This window comes from Crinia signifera, chromosome 4 (genome assembly GCF_055691185.1).
Source record: "Crinia signifera chromosome 4, ASM5569118v1, whole genome shotgun sequence".
Classification (NCBI taxonomy): Eukaryota; Metazoa; Chordata; class Amphibia; order Anura; family Myobatrachidae; genus Crinia; species Crinia signifera.
In genome coordinates, this window is record NC_139220.1 from 147,875,263 (window position 1) to 147,889,083 (window position 13,821).

At 40.4% G+C, this 13,821-nt stretch overlaps 1 protein-coding gene across 1 annotated transcript in view; it reads right to left on the reverse strand.

Annotated features, from left to right (window-relative positions):
- Positions 1 to 13,821, reverse strand: part of IMMP2L (inner mitochondrial membrane peptidase subunit 2) — a 990,168-nt gene that overhangs the window by 301,384 nt on the left and 674,963 nt on the right. Inside the window, exon 4 of the mRNA XM_083182733.1 lies at positions 10,242 to 10,307. Within this exon, the coding sequence (XP_083038859.1) occupies positions 10,242 to 10,307 (66 nt within the window). The remainder of the gene's footprint in view (positions 1 to 10,241; positions 10,308 to 13,821) is intronic.

Genomic DNA, 13,821 nt, shown 5'->3' on the forward strand with positions numbered 1-13,821 from the left:
CAATTTTATGTTCGGAGGGTCCGGTACGAATGCCGTGACACTTTAGGTAGGAAGCTAGGAAACTCTTACATATGATGAACTCCAGGCACAGATGAGTGGATTACAATCAGGGGAAATAATTAATGGCCTTACTGTATGGAACAGGATGCAGTTTCCGCTGACTGACAGCTAGGTCTGGAGTATTCATAGCACAGCAATATGCAAGATATACTCCACTTATGCCCAAATGAGAAAGTGCCATAGTCTCCTGGACACAGGTGCTGACATGAGAGGAGAGGGCCTGCAGGTAGAATACACATGGAGTCCTCCCTCTGTTACAATGCAATGCAAATTGGGAGTCAATATAACATCACAGACACACTAGAAGTCTTGCCTCTATCACCTAGGGAAAGCACAGCAGAACTCAAGCCATATCACAGGACAAGGGAATCGGCATAAAGCAATGGAGATGGAGGCCTAATCTGGGAGCCCATTAGCCCTGTAGAGAGGAGACCAGAAAATCGTACCACTGCAAGGGAAACTAAAATTAGATGCCATGTCACCGGATGCAGTATGTGACACCTGGTGCTGTATCATGGTAGCTACATGGTGGTATGAAATTAATGATTCCATGCTGACACTACATAGATGGCATGATCTACCTGTGTTGGCATTGGAACATATTTTGCCAAACAATGGTCATTAATATCATTTAAATGTGGGAATATAAAACATTAATAACTTTTCTGAAAAATTACTTACAGCATGTTAAGTTTTAACATATATATATGGATGAAGAAGTGGCACTCGGAGACTTGATAAGCTGTGTAATCAGTGGATAAACTTTAATCCGATATCAATGTTTCGGGGCTCTGCGGCCCCGTCTTCAGGATACAGTGAATGTATCCTGAAGACGGGGCCGCCGAGCCCCGAAACTTTGATAATGGATTAAGGTTTATCCACTGATTACACAGCTTATCAAGTCTCTGAGTGCCACTTCTTCGTCCCCTAAACATTGGGAGGGTTGCCAGCCCTCTTAAGGAGGCACCGAAGCAAGAATTGATCAGGAAACTAAGTCCTGAGTGACAGGTCCCCTGCAGAATATATATGTCTTGATAAAGGGATTTGCTTCCCGAAACGTTGGCAAAAGCTTGCTTACAAAAGTTGTATTTATTCAACCATATATACAAGTCTTCAGAGTGCCGCTGATATTACAGTGTATATATATATATATATATATATATATATACATTGTATGCTGTCTGTCCCTGACGAAGGGGTACCTGCCCGAAACTGTTGGAGTAAAGGACTTCATATTTACAGCCTGCTGAGTGCCGCCTCGTTTCTTGTACTTATATATACATACATATACATTTTATTACACATGCCAGGTATTTACTTAATTACTGTAAGTACCATTCAAAATAAAGGTTTTATACACATACCTGAACTCAACATCCTAATATTATTATGGGGCACTGCAGTTAGCGGCTTTGTCCAGCATCGAGGGGAAGCATGGTCATTAACTATCCAAATGTATTACAAAAGTAATTGCAGTAAAGGGAAGCAACTCATCTCTGCTACCTACAAATTCTCATAAAACTTAGTTTCCTATCTGCTGGGATAAAAGAGTGCTTTAATATTCAATAAATAACTGCAGCTTGTGTGTAAAGAATGGAGTTTTCCACTGAATTCAGGGTTTAGTTTTTATCCGACTAGGTGGAAACAATACAGTAGCCTTTATGAGGATAAAAGCTTTGGAAATAACATGTCAGCACACAGCAGACCCCTTACACTTTACTTAGTGATGTGAATTAACATCAGAAATCTTCATTTTTACCGACACATAAAACGCTGCTACCAAAACACATAAGGGACACAGCCTAGAATAATACAAGACCTCTGCTGATCCCAGACCTTCTGGGAGACACTGACCTGTTGACTTGTTTCATTGAATAAATTAGGAATGGGCTGCCTGTGATGCCAAGTGTCATGGTGTAGTCAGGGAAAAGCAAGAGATACTGTACAAGTGGAATGTATAAACATGTTTTTATACAGCAGGTTTGACAACAAAGCCCCAGACCCCTAACTCTGTGCCGTTGGGTGACCCTGCTTTTATAAAACTCAAATTATGTGGCTTCATTTCATTCTCACTGTCACATTAAACGTCGGCCAAATGCAGCCATGCCTTCATAGACGTCCCACGACATCACTACTCATCTCCTACTACTGTGAACCTTCCAATCATCTAACAGTAAAGCAGGAAATGAAGAACACAATGGTGCCAATGTACAGCCCCTGGTACTGGGTGTAAATTGTGCACAATGTCATGGTGTATGATGAACAGCATTTCCATTTGTTAATGCCAGCTGGTTGTGGGTAAGGCATAGGTACCACTGCATCACCTAAATGTGCTAATAGGTGTTTTATGCAGGAAGGAAAGGAAAACTGCTTTATTATTAAAGAAGGATTTTTTTTCCAAAGGTATTTTTTTTCATTGTTATCTTCTTTTAATATTATTATAACTATTGATCAATTTTCAACAAAAGTGGATCTGTTTGTGCATTCAATTTTTTTTTCAAAAGTAGCAAAAGTCCTCTTAACACTAAAAAGACAATATTGTAGCCTTGGTACAGTACCAATACCACTTAGGTGCCTGGCAATGTTATATAATAAATTGTGGCAATATTCTATTGCCTATCGCCATGTGCTCATCAACATTGTAATATATATTCTGCTCTCCCTCTTATTATTCATTTCTGCAGTATCTGGCCTGTGCTGTATTCCATCAACAAATCTCTTTCATCTCTCTACTCACGCAATTCATTTCCCATATTCTCTCATCACTGTGCGCCTATCAGACATTTAAGTATTAACCAAAATGGACTTAATTTCTTTTGGAGTACATCTAATTTATCTCTCATCCACAATAGATATTATGTCTGTCTGAACCCATATATATATATTATAACCCACATTTCATAGTTTTCTAAAAGAAAGTTAAGTAACATATATGCACAATGCTAAAGTGCAAGACTAATGGCCATGCAGGAAATCAGACTACAATGACCAAAGGATGATTTAAACATTATATACAATAACATAAAAATAGTGTCAGCGCTGGTGTTTGTGCAATACCAAAATGGAGCAAAACTTGAAATGCTCAGCCAGGCAGTATCTAGTGACTGCCAGCCCCAAAAACACTAGAAGCATCCCGATAGAGGTGAGGAGCAGCATTAGCCTTTTATTATAAAGGATTTAGTACGCATTCATCTGTAATAAAGAAATAAGTATTTTTGTTTAACTTTCACAGTGTTTGTAAAAAAGTTAAGTTGAAATACAGTGGTGGCTCCAGAGGTGGGGCTGCAGCTTGGTTTAAAATTAAAATAGTGAAGCCACACCCACTGCAAGTGAGTCAGTTTGGATTGGCAGTTGGCACGGCTCCTCTATTTGAATTTTGAACTGTGCTGTTGTCCCACCCCTGGAGCCACAACTGTTTAAACACACATCCCACGTTTTGTTTATTGCAACAGGACAATGTTCTCATACACAATGTTTCATACACAATACACAGATGCTTAAAGGCCTGAAAGTTTAAGGGGCAGATGTATTAAGCTTGGAGAAGAGATAAACTGGAGATCAAGCGGAGAAAAGGTAAAAGGAGATAAAGCACCAGCCAATCATCTCCCAACTGTCTTTTTCAAACACAGCTGATTGGCTGGTGCTTTATCTCCATTTACCTTTTCTCCAGTTTATCTCTTCTCCAAGCTTAATGAATCTGCCCCTCAATCTTTACTTATGATAAATAATTGTTTTGCAGCAAGTTTGCAAATAAATCAGGTAACTGATGTATGGAAAGATAACTGAAAAATATCTTATTTACACAATACAATGTTTTCATTAGTTAAATTAGATGTTCCTTATTTTATTAAAGATGTTAAGATTCTACGCAATTATCATAACAATACAGAAACTGGTTTCAAACAAATCTTTGAATCTTTATATTCATTTAAATAAAAAGTAAACATTTCCCAGTGTTTTAGTAAAATTCAGTCTCGACATGATGAAGTCTAAATCTTATAGCTAAACTGCGGATCTCGGCCAAAACCCATTACAGCTTTATCGTATAATTTGCCAAACTAAAACAGTGTCAACAATATTCAGCTTCATGATAATGAAAAGAAGGAAAGTCATTTTCACTCATATTCCTATTTGAATCTCATAAACACCAGTGAAAACTATTTTAAAACCTCATTAGTTCTGCTCATATAAGCAAACGAGAACTATTTCAAAATCACCTTGTCGGGAAAAAAAACCCTTTGTATTATTTAAAATGAACACATAATTAATATAGAAATCACTATAGAAAACACTCAAAGTATAGCACATCACATATATATACATAAATGTCAGAAAGTATAAAATAAAAATTGAAAAAAAAAAATGCTTAAAATACTCCGTAAGTAAATTACATCAGTGACCTTTTCATTAACAGTATTACTGTAAGTCTGTTTTGCGATACAATAATTTAAAGTATCTTTTTGATGCTCATAATTCTCATAAAAATGTCTAATTATTGTGAGCAGGGCCTCCGCAGGAGGGAGTGGGTACCATAAACCCAAACCCAGGCTTCTTGGAGGGACCTTGGTCTGCGGCCACCAACCTGCTGCCCATTTTAGCTGTTATTCCCCAGCCCAGCAAACGATGATGTGTGCTTGACTGCAGAGGGGCAAAGAGGCTGCTTCCCCATGTCTCTGTATGTTGAAGGGTGAGAGATTCACATTGATCATGCCCCCCACACCATAGATTTTCACCTGGATGAGGGGCTGACACCCCTACCCCCTATTTTTTGCACAGTGGTGACATGGCCACTCTTCCTGCAATTAGTCATTGCTCCCCAGAAAGCACATGAGCCACCTCTCTATAGTCTGTCCTTAACATGGAGTCTTTGGGACCAATGCACAGTGAGTATTTTGCTATGTGATATATTCTACACTGTGCATGTCCAAGGCAGAACTCGCTCTCCATACAGATTTGCAGGTTGCTGCCACTTGCACTTGGCTATAAATAGATGGGCGCTGCGTTTTAGGATAGAAGTGTTGTGTGAATTTATCCCAAAGCATTTAAGTATGTTTTCAGTATATTAAATGTTATTTTGTTGGGAACATCGGACTGTCTGCAACTTGTAGGCACTGAAAGAATGGTGTATATCGAGCGCTTGTATATTACAGACCAAGTGTGTGCCATTATTGTGTCTCATGAAAGTTAAAATTGGAAAATAAAATAAAAAAATGAATAAAAATAAATATAAGAATAAAATGCTGTCTTTTTGTAGCATGTGGTTTTGACCCTATGGTCAAATCAATATGTGTTTACAGCTCTTTATTGAGCAATGTGGGGAGTGCCGTTAGTCCAATGCGGTTGCCTGCCGGAGCTCGTGGAGGTATCCCGGCAGGGTGGCTTGCTGCGGGGAGAGACGGTCTAGCTGACTCTACTCTTACCTAGTCTCTTGCCCATTGCCTCGATGTTTCTTGGTGACCCCCTGTTTCTTCTCCGTCCCCGCCAGCTTGTTCTTCTTGCAACCAGAAGTGCGGGTGGCACGCACTTGGTCTATAATATACAAGCACTCGATATACACCGACCAACACTCTTTCTTTTCACCAACTTGTAGGCACTGCCTATATTTATTGTGATGTCTTCCATACCATTATAGCATTAGCCAAATCATTATGGACACCAGATACTCTAATTAAACAAATGTGTTTAACTAAATAAAAATGACAAAAAAAATCTTACCCACTCCTCACTAGCAGCAGCACACTATGGATGTGTTCACACCAGCACAGATAATTAGATATCTTATGTGTGTGTGTATGTGTGTGATAATGTGCTTCTGGTTTTGTCCATTTTGAGAACAAATCTGTCCTATTTCACACGCTCCGGCTCCTGCGAAACCCCGCACTGCGAAAAGCTGTGCCACACACCGTAGTAAATAATGTACACAAATGTGTCCATTGACACAGGACGGCCACGGCCCGGCCGCCTGGTTGCAGCCAGATCCCACCACTGGAAGGGACGGCTGCCGGGCTGTGGCCATCTCCACCATTATAAACTGCTGTGTGCGGCATGGCTTCCTGGCTGTGCAGGGTTTCGCCGCCTGGCAGGAGCCAGAGCGTGTGAAATAGCCCTATGTCAACCACATCAGCATACTGGTAATACAAATGTAGTTATACACTGTACATCCAATTTTTAAATCTATATAACAGCCAGAGTCTCATCAAAACATCCATCGATCTGTGTAGCTGATTGCAATTATGATTTCACATTTTAAACACTAACCTATTTACTGAAACTATTAACTGAAACGGTCTTATCTTATGTTACAGTTTCCAAAAAATGTTTTGTATTCCAAACTTTAGTATTTAAAATATGTACTGTATGAATTGATCAGGAGAATGTATTTTTCTGTAGGAGCTGAGGTTGGAGACTTGCAGCTGTGAAAATATCTTGTTCAAGGTCAAAAGGTGATCTTGTATCTGGGCCTGCATTTTTTTTATATAGATCAATTTCTGGGTACAGACCTCTGGTATATGTATAGTAACATGGATTTTTGATAAGTGCTACAGTCACATAGGGATATAACATACTACATAAATTACTAAAAAAAAATATAGCAATTCAGACTGTAATCAAGGTCCCAGTTGTGCAATGTCAAGGCTTTATTTAGTACGTGCAAATCATACTGTAGTACAAATTACTAGTTAGAATGCATGATGTTATATTATGTGAAATGCAGCCAAGTGTACTCCTTTTGTGATTTCTTTTTATAATGTTTCTTTTCCAACATTACTGCAGAATCAGTGGTAGAGTATGGAAATCTGAATATAATAGAAAAAAATACCATCATCAAAGCTTGTTTTCTTTTCATTGGTATGCTTGTTTGAATGCAACACAACAGTAATACTAGTGTAAATTCCTGGTCAGTCAGAGTGCATTAGCAGCATTTATATGTGTGTGTACTGTATATGACTTGCACCAAAATGTCCACTAAATTTTCTTTAATATGTTGGATGCAATATGGTTTAGTTTTGGAAAGTATATTGATTGGATATGAGCAGTAACAAATACAAAGAGTCACATTCTTAGATTTAGGGGGGATTTAATTAGCCTAATATATTACCATGCACTATTGTAATCCCTGGGCTATCCAATTCATTTTCATTGATCCATAATTAGGCTTTTTGTAGAAGTCAGTAGTCCATCTGAATAGCCCCAGATATTAAAGCCCAAGTTAACCTGCCATTTTCATCGGCAGTACTTACTGTGGGTAATTCAATACCACTCAAATGTTTTCAAGTGTTTTGTAGAGAACTGCTTTCAAGTTTCTTGTAGAAAATAAAAATGCTTACAGTATATAATGTATATATTTATAAAAATACATAGAAAGATATATATATATATATATATATATCTCCAAATACATACACACTTTTAGATATGTTTTATTTTCCCATTCATTTTTCTTTTTTAAATATGACAGTTTGAGACAGTTAAAACCAACAAATATTAGATAAGTGGTTAGACCTACAGTAAATATATATAATTTGTACAAGTTAAAGATGAACATAGAAACAAGCATATCTATATCCTAATGCAACAGAAGATATGATTTGAAATGAAATGTGCATTCTAGAAACCGGTTTCTTAATCTATAAAAATTACACAATGATAGCAGTTATTATAACAAACATAAAATAGACTATGGTATCTTCCAGAAGAACAATATAAACCGTCCATTCTAAGTAATGAAACCGAAACAACATTTACCGAAAACAGAGAACTGAGCAAACATAACAGAATAATATCCCCCCAATGTAGTCGGGTTAGGAAATACACAGGGGCCATAGGGAACATGTAACCCCCTTCCTGCACCATTGTACTAGTAAACAAGTGGTTCCCTCCGTTATCAACAAAAAAAGGGCAAAGGATCATTAACACTGTAAGCAAAATTTTCATATTAGCATATTCTAAAAATACCAATAATTTATAAATCAATATTACATGAAAGCCAATTATACACCTTAGAAATAATTAACAAACAATATCCATTTACCATCAGACATAGCAGGGCCCAGGACTGACAAAAGAAGAGGCAGGCCCCCACCAAAGTAAAATGGAAAGCTGTATTCCCCTCTACCAAATGGTGCATGCACCGTAGGGCAGCTCATGGGGGGGGGGGGGAGATATTAATCCTGCCAGTCGATAAAAATCTCCAGAAACATTTCTCAGCTCTCTTCAGCCTTGTGTCCCATTTTTATGCAGCTCCAGACCCACAGTGTCTGTCCAGCTCCAGCCCCCTTTTTTTAGAATCCTAGTTTAAAATATGATATTCTAAGCATACACATGGCATAAAAGGTGCACTATTCAAAATTCCACATGTGCATTAAAAAAGTCCAGTTGCATTCTTTGTAGACAGGGATTGAAGTGGGAGGGAAGAGGTGGAACGAAGTTCCACAATCTGTAATGGTGAGGTGGAACTAGTTTAATGCTTTTCTATTAGAACTAATGTGTAGGGTCAAGGTGAAGGTTATAGTTTGCAGGGGTGGTGTGCCAAAAACTCTACCACTGGCCCTGACTCTACCTAATGAAGTGGTGGTGGGGGGGGGGGGGGAAGCATAGTAAAGTGGCATAGGGAAATGTGTTCCACCACCTCACCAGGACCACTTTAAGCCCTGTTTGTAGGTATGATTTTGCTGGAGTTTTATATAAATTATTGTGACCTAGTTGTAGGACTAAATCTAGTATGCTTGTGTGCACTGGTTATAGGAGTGTTTGAAGTGTGCTTTTAGTACAAATATAATTCAGTCTCACATCCCAACTCCCTTGTAAATTTTTCTCTCTGTGTTCATATTATGGAGGTGAAAGGGTCCTTCAACACAGAAGAAAGTGGAGAAAGAGGATGTGTGGCACCACCCAGCTGCAAGATGTATTGTAGATGTGCGCATATTCAAATCCTGATAGAACATAATACCGGCCATAGCACAAACAATACCCTGAGTTGAGTCATAGTCCTTACAAAGATATAACAGAAATCCGTTGAGCACAGATAATCCTCTATGGTTTCCGAACATGTTAGCCAACCTCAATCCTCCTTATCTTATTCTATGCCATGCATTACATCAAAATGTTCACACCCCACTTATTTGGGTCCGTATTCCTGGTTGTGTTCAGACATATTCTATAGACAGATGCCAGCTGCGTTCTTATCCACGATGGTGGAGACATCATCATGAATTCCGTAATTAGTATAGTGTCCGCTCACTGTACAATTGGAAACTGCCATAATTTTCAATTAGAGCCTTAGGGGTACATTTACTAACGCTTCTTAAAATTAATAGAGGTGATGTTGCCCATGACAACTAATGAGATTCTGTCATTTCCTTGAGTGCAATAGAGAAATGAAAGACCGAATCTGATTATTTGCTTTGGGCAATATCATATATCATTTATATTGGTGGTTATCAATGCAGGTTGAGTATCCCGTATCCGAATATCCGTTATCCGAATTATTCCGAAAACCATACATTCCAGAAAGTGATTTTTTTTTTATTTTGCTAAAAACTCACTGGGGACATTTGTAACAGCACTACTGAGGGAATGATATGTAACTGGCACGACTGTGAACATCTATAACAGCACTACCTAGGACATGATATGTAACTGGCACTATATATGTACAAGAAAATGATTGCTTGGTATTAAAATTCAATATCTGAGATTGTTCAAAAAACAAGGTTTCACAACATGAAACAAAATTTGTGTACCAATAAAATATATTTGTGTGCATTTCATGTGTTTGATGTGTCTATACAGCATAAATGCAAGATACTTCAAAATACATAATTGAAATATTGAAATATTCCGAAATACGGAATAACCCGTTATCCAAAAGTCTCCTGGTCCCGAGCATTTTGGATACGGGATACTCAACCTGTATATATGGCACTTTCCCTAAATAATTAAATTGTAGATTATAAATTAAGTGAATATTGAAGTAATATACACATTTATGCTAAAGTCATTAAATACTTTCATGAAAACAAATACAATTTTAGCAACTATAGCATATATTTAACACTTTTGTTGTGTCCTTTTGTCCTTAGAGTAAGACGCATGTATTCAATCAAACATGATATACACTTAATGTGTTGGTATACGAAAGCTTAGTGAATAGCAGCATCTATCTTTCTCTTACAACTTACTTTACAATGTCTCCTTCCAGACCAATCACTCGTTTAATAATCTTCTGTTCTGGGTTCTTTGGAGACCTACAGAAAAAAAAAGGATATATGATCATGTAATCAAGGATTAATGAAGCGTTGGGAAAAAATGAAGAAATGCTCAATAAAGCAGACAATACTGAAATAGGTTCTTCAATCTTGTGTTGACATTGTATCAATCCAGTTTAGATTTTTAAAGCGATGTCAGATTATAATGAAGAAAAATCTAACCCCTAATATTATTAGGATTATATAGAAGTACTTAATTACAGATTACAATGTAATTGTATTATAAAAAAAAAAAAAAAATCAATCTGATTAACAGAAAAAGTAATAATCTTATTACGTAATAAGGTTTCAGTACAATTATATGGGAGCACACTGCTGGATCTGCAGGTGTACATTATTCTCTAGATAGCCATGAGACCAGCATTCACAAATAACCAGAGAGAACAATGCAACGTAAGTGCAATAGAAGATACTGTAAACTCAATGGTGACTTGGGAAATGAAAGTTGTTATATATAATGATACTGCATATACAGTATTGCCTTCATGCTTTCATTAGATTAAAGCAGAGGACAGTGCAATAAGTATCAATTTAGTAACTACACATAAATGTCAGAGACCGGCCGGGCAGCGCTAGCGCTGCTCCGGCGGCCTCTGTACGGCGCGACGTACATGTTGCTAAGCAACATGGACGCGGCCGCATCATGTTGGTGCGCCGCGGCGTCACCAGGAGATGCCGCCGCGTCACCAGCCCGCATCACTCCCCGGGCGCTCACTCGGCGGCCGGAATCCAGGCACCGCCTCCTCCTCCTCGGCCTCAACGGTTGCCTAGGCGACGGGGGACGCCAGGCAGCCGTACGGAGGAGGAGGGTTCACACACTGCCAATAGGAGACATTGCTGAGCTCCGGCAGCCATTGGTCCCAGTCCCTATTTAAACACAGGGATGGGACTGTTTGGCGCCGGTTATAGCTCTTGCTTCTCAGAGTGTTCCTGGTTCCTGGTCCTGCTGTGATTATCCTGCCTTGTCAGCTCTTCGTCCAGTCTTGGTCCTTACCTCCCCGTGCAGCTCCAGCCGAGTGGATCATCCCATTATCTGCAGTATTCCATTCTCTCAGATAAGTGGGAATTCTCTTACTTTGTGCTGGGTTGTTATTTTCGGTATTGTGTCAGCTTTGTGTATTGTTACACCTGTGTGCCTTGGCACTTCCCAGCTCGGGAGTCAGAGTCATTTATTATTATTGTGTCAGCTTTGTGTATTGTTACACCTGTATGCATAGGCAGCTCCCTGTTTAGGGTTCTGGTTATCTGTCATTATTATATCAGCTGCACTGCGTATTGTTCCACTGGTGTGTTTGGGACTACACCCAGCCTGGGTTCAGATCCCTAGTAATTCCTGGGTTTCCTTTCCTTTGTATACTTTAGTACAGGCTACCTGTTATTACTTCCCTATAGTAGTGGTATCCTTACATCTCCCCTTCGGGAGCTGGTCAGTCCTCGCCTCCGGGTTTTAGCTAGGTTGCCCCTTGTTTATCCTTGACCTTGGCGGCGGCGTTGTCATCCATAAGACCTGGTGGCATCGGGGGCGGAGCCTGACTAACGGGCTCTGCCGAACGCGGCTATTAAAGGTGAAGCCTAGCTAAGCACGCCTCCGCCAATTTCAGTCGGTGACAACGGAGTCAGGGGTGGCGAGGACACCCGGCGACCCTAACATTATAACCGGCCAAACACACTACTCAGGGAGTCCCGGTGATCAGTCATGGACCCTGCCCAACAGGCCGCAACCCACAATTTGGTGGGTCAAATGCACACTATTACCCAAAAATTGCAGGAGCTTACACTTAGGGTTAACACACATGAAGAGAGGGTACATGGGGCCTTATCCTCCGCAAGAAACCCTGAACCAAAGATAAATCTCCCAGATCGCTTCTCTGGGGATCGTCTGCAATTTTATAACTTCAGGGAGGCCTGTAAGCTATATTTTAGGCTCAGACCGCTGTCCTCTGGCTCTGAGGCCCAACGTGTGGGTATTATTATTTCTCTCCTCCAGGGAGATCCGCAGACGTGGGCGTTTGGCCTACCTGCTACAGATGAGGCTCTCTCCTCGGTTAATTCCTTTTTTAAGGCAATGGGGCTATTGTATGACGACCCGGATAGGGCCGCATCTGCTGAAGCTAATCTCCGTGCACTGCGGCAGGGGCCAGGAACTGCCGAGGTTTATTGTACCCATTTTAGGAAATGGGCCATAGATTCAGGCTGGAATGATCCAGCGTTACGTAGTCAGTTTAGGATTGGGCTGGCAGAATATCTCAAGGATGCTCTGGTTCATTACCCCACTCCCACTTCTCTGGATGAGATCATGCAATTGTCCATTCTAGTAGACCGGCGCTTTCGGGAACGCCAAAGAGAAAGAGAGTCGGGGGTGCTCCCCTCATCTGCCTCTGGGGATTCTTCGGAGGTTACCAGAGAAGAACCCATGCAGATAGGAGCAACCCGTCTTTCTACCTCTGAAAAGAATCGCAGGAGGCTCAAGGGTTTATGCCTTTATTGTGGGGGACAGGGTCATCGTGCTTTGGTTTGTCCATTGAAGGCGGGAAAAGACAGGGCCTAGGTGAATTCGGGGGGATTCACTTGGGCCTATCTCGCTTTAACCCCATAGACTCGATTATCATGCAAGTTACTGTTTCCTTTTGTGATCAGGTGTTTGAGGTTCCTGCCTTTTTGGATTGCGGCGCGGCCGGTAATTTCATGGATGTTCACTTGGCCAACTCGCTAGGGTTCGATCCCCTTCCCCTTGGGAGCACCCTTTCTGTTTGTGGTCTGGACGGTCTCCCGCTCTCCAATGGCAGTATTACCTCACACACTCCTCCTGTAAGACTCTCAGTGGGAGCGCTGCATTCTGAGGAGATTTCTTTTTATCTCTTCCAATGTCCCTGGGCTCCATTAGTCTTAGGTTTGCCGTGGTTACGGGAACATAATCCCTGTATAGATTGGGCTTCAGGAGAGATCACTCAATGGGGGTCTTGTTGTATTGATAAATGTCTTTCGTTACCCCTCCGGGTTACTCGCCTGGTCTCTCCTTCGTTACCCCTCTCCTATAGGGATTATTCAGATGTATTTTCCAAAAAAGAGGCTGAAACATTACCTCCACATCGGCCTTTTGACTGCGCTATTGATCTCGTCCCCAAATCTAGACTTCCCAAGGGAAGATTGTATGCTCTTTCGGGTCCAGAGTCACAGGCCATGGACCTGTATATCAAAGAGAGTCTCGAAAGGGGTTTTATCCGTCCTTCTAAGTCCCCCGTGGGGGCGGGTTTTTTCTTTGTAGAGAAGAAGGATGGATCATTACGCCCATGTATTGATTACAGAGCTTTAAACAAGATCACCATAAAAAATTCTTACCCATTGCCTCTCATTTCTGTTTTGTTTGATCAGATTCGAGAGGCTATTGTTTTTTCCAAGATTGACTTGCGGGGAGCCTACAATCTCATCAGAATTCGACAGGGAGACGAGTGGAAGACAGCTTTCAATACCCACTCAGGCCGCTATGAATATC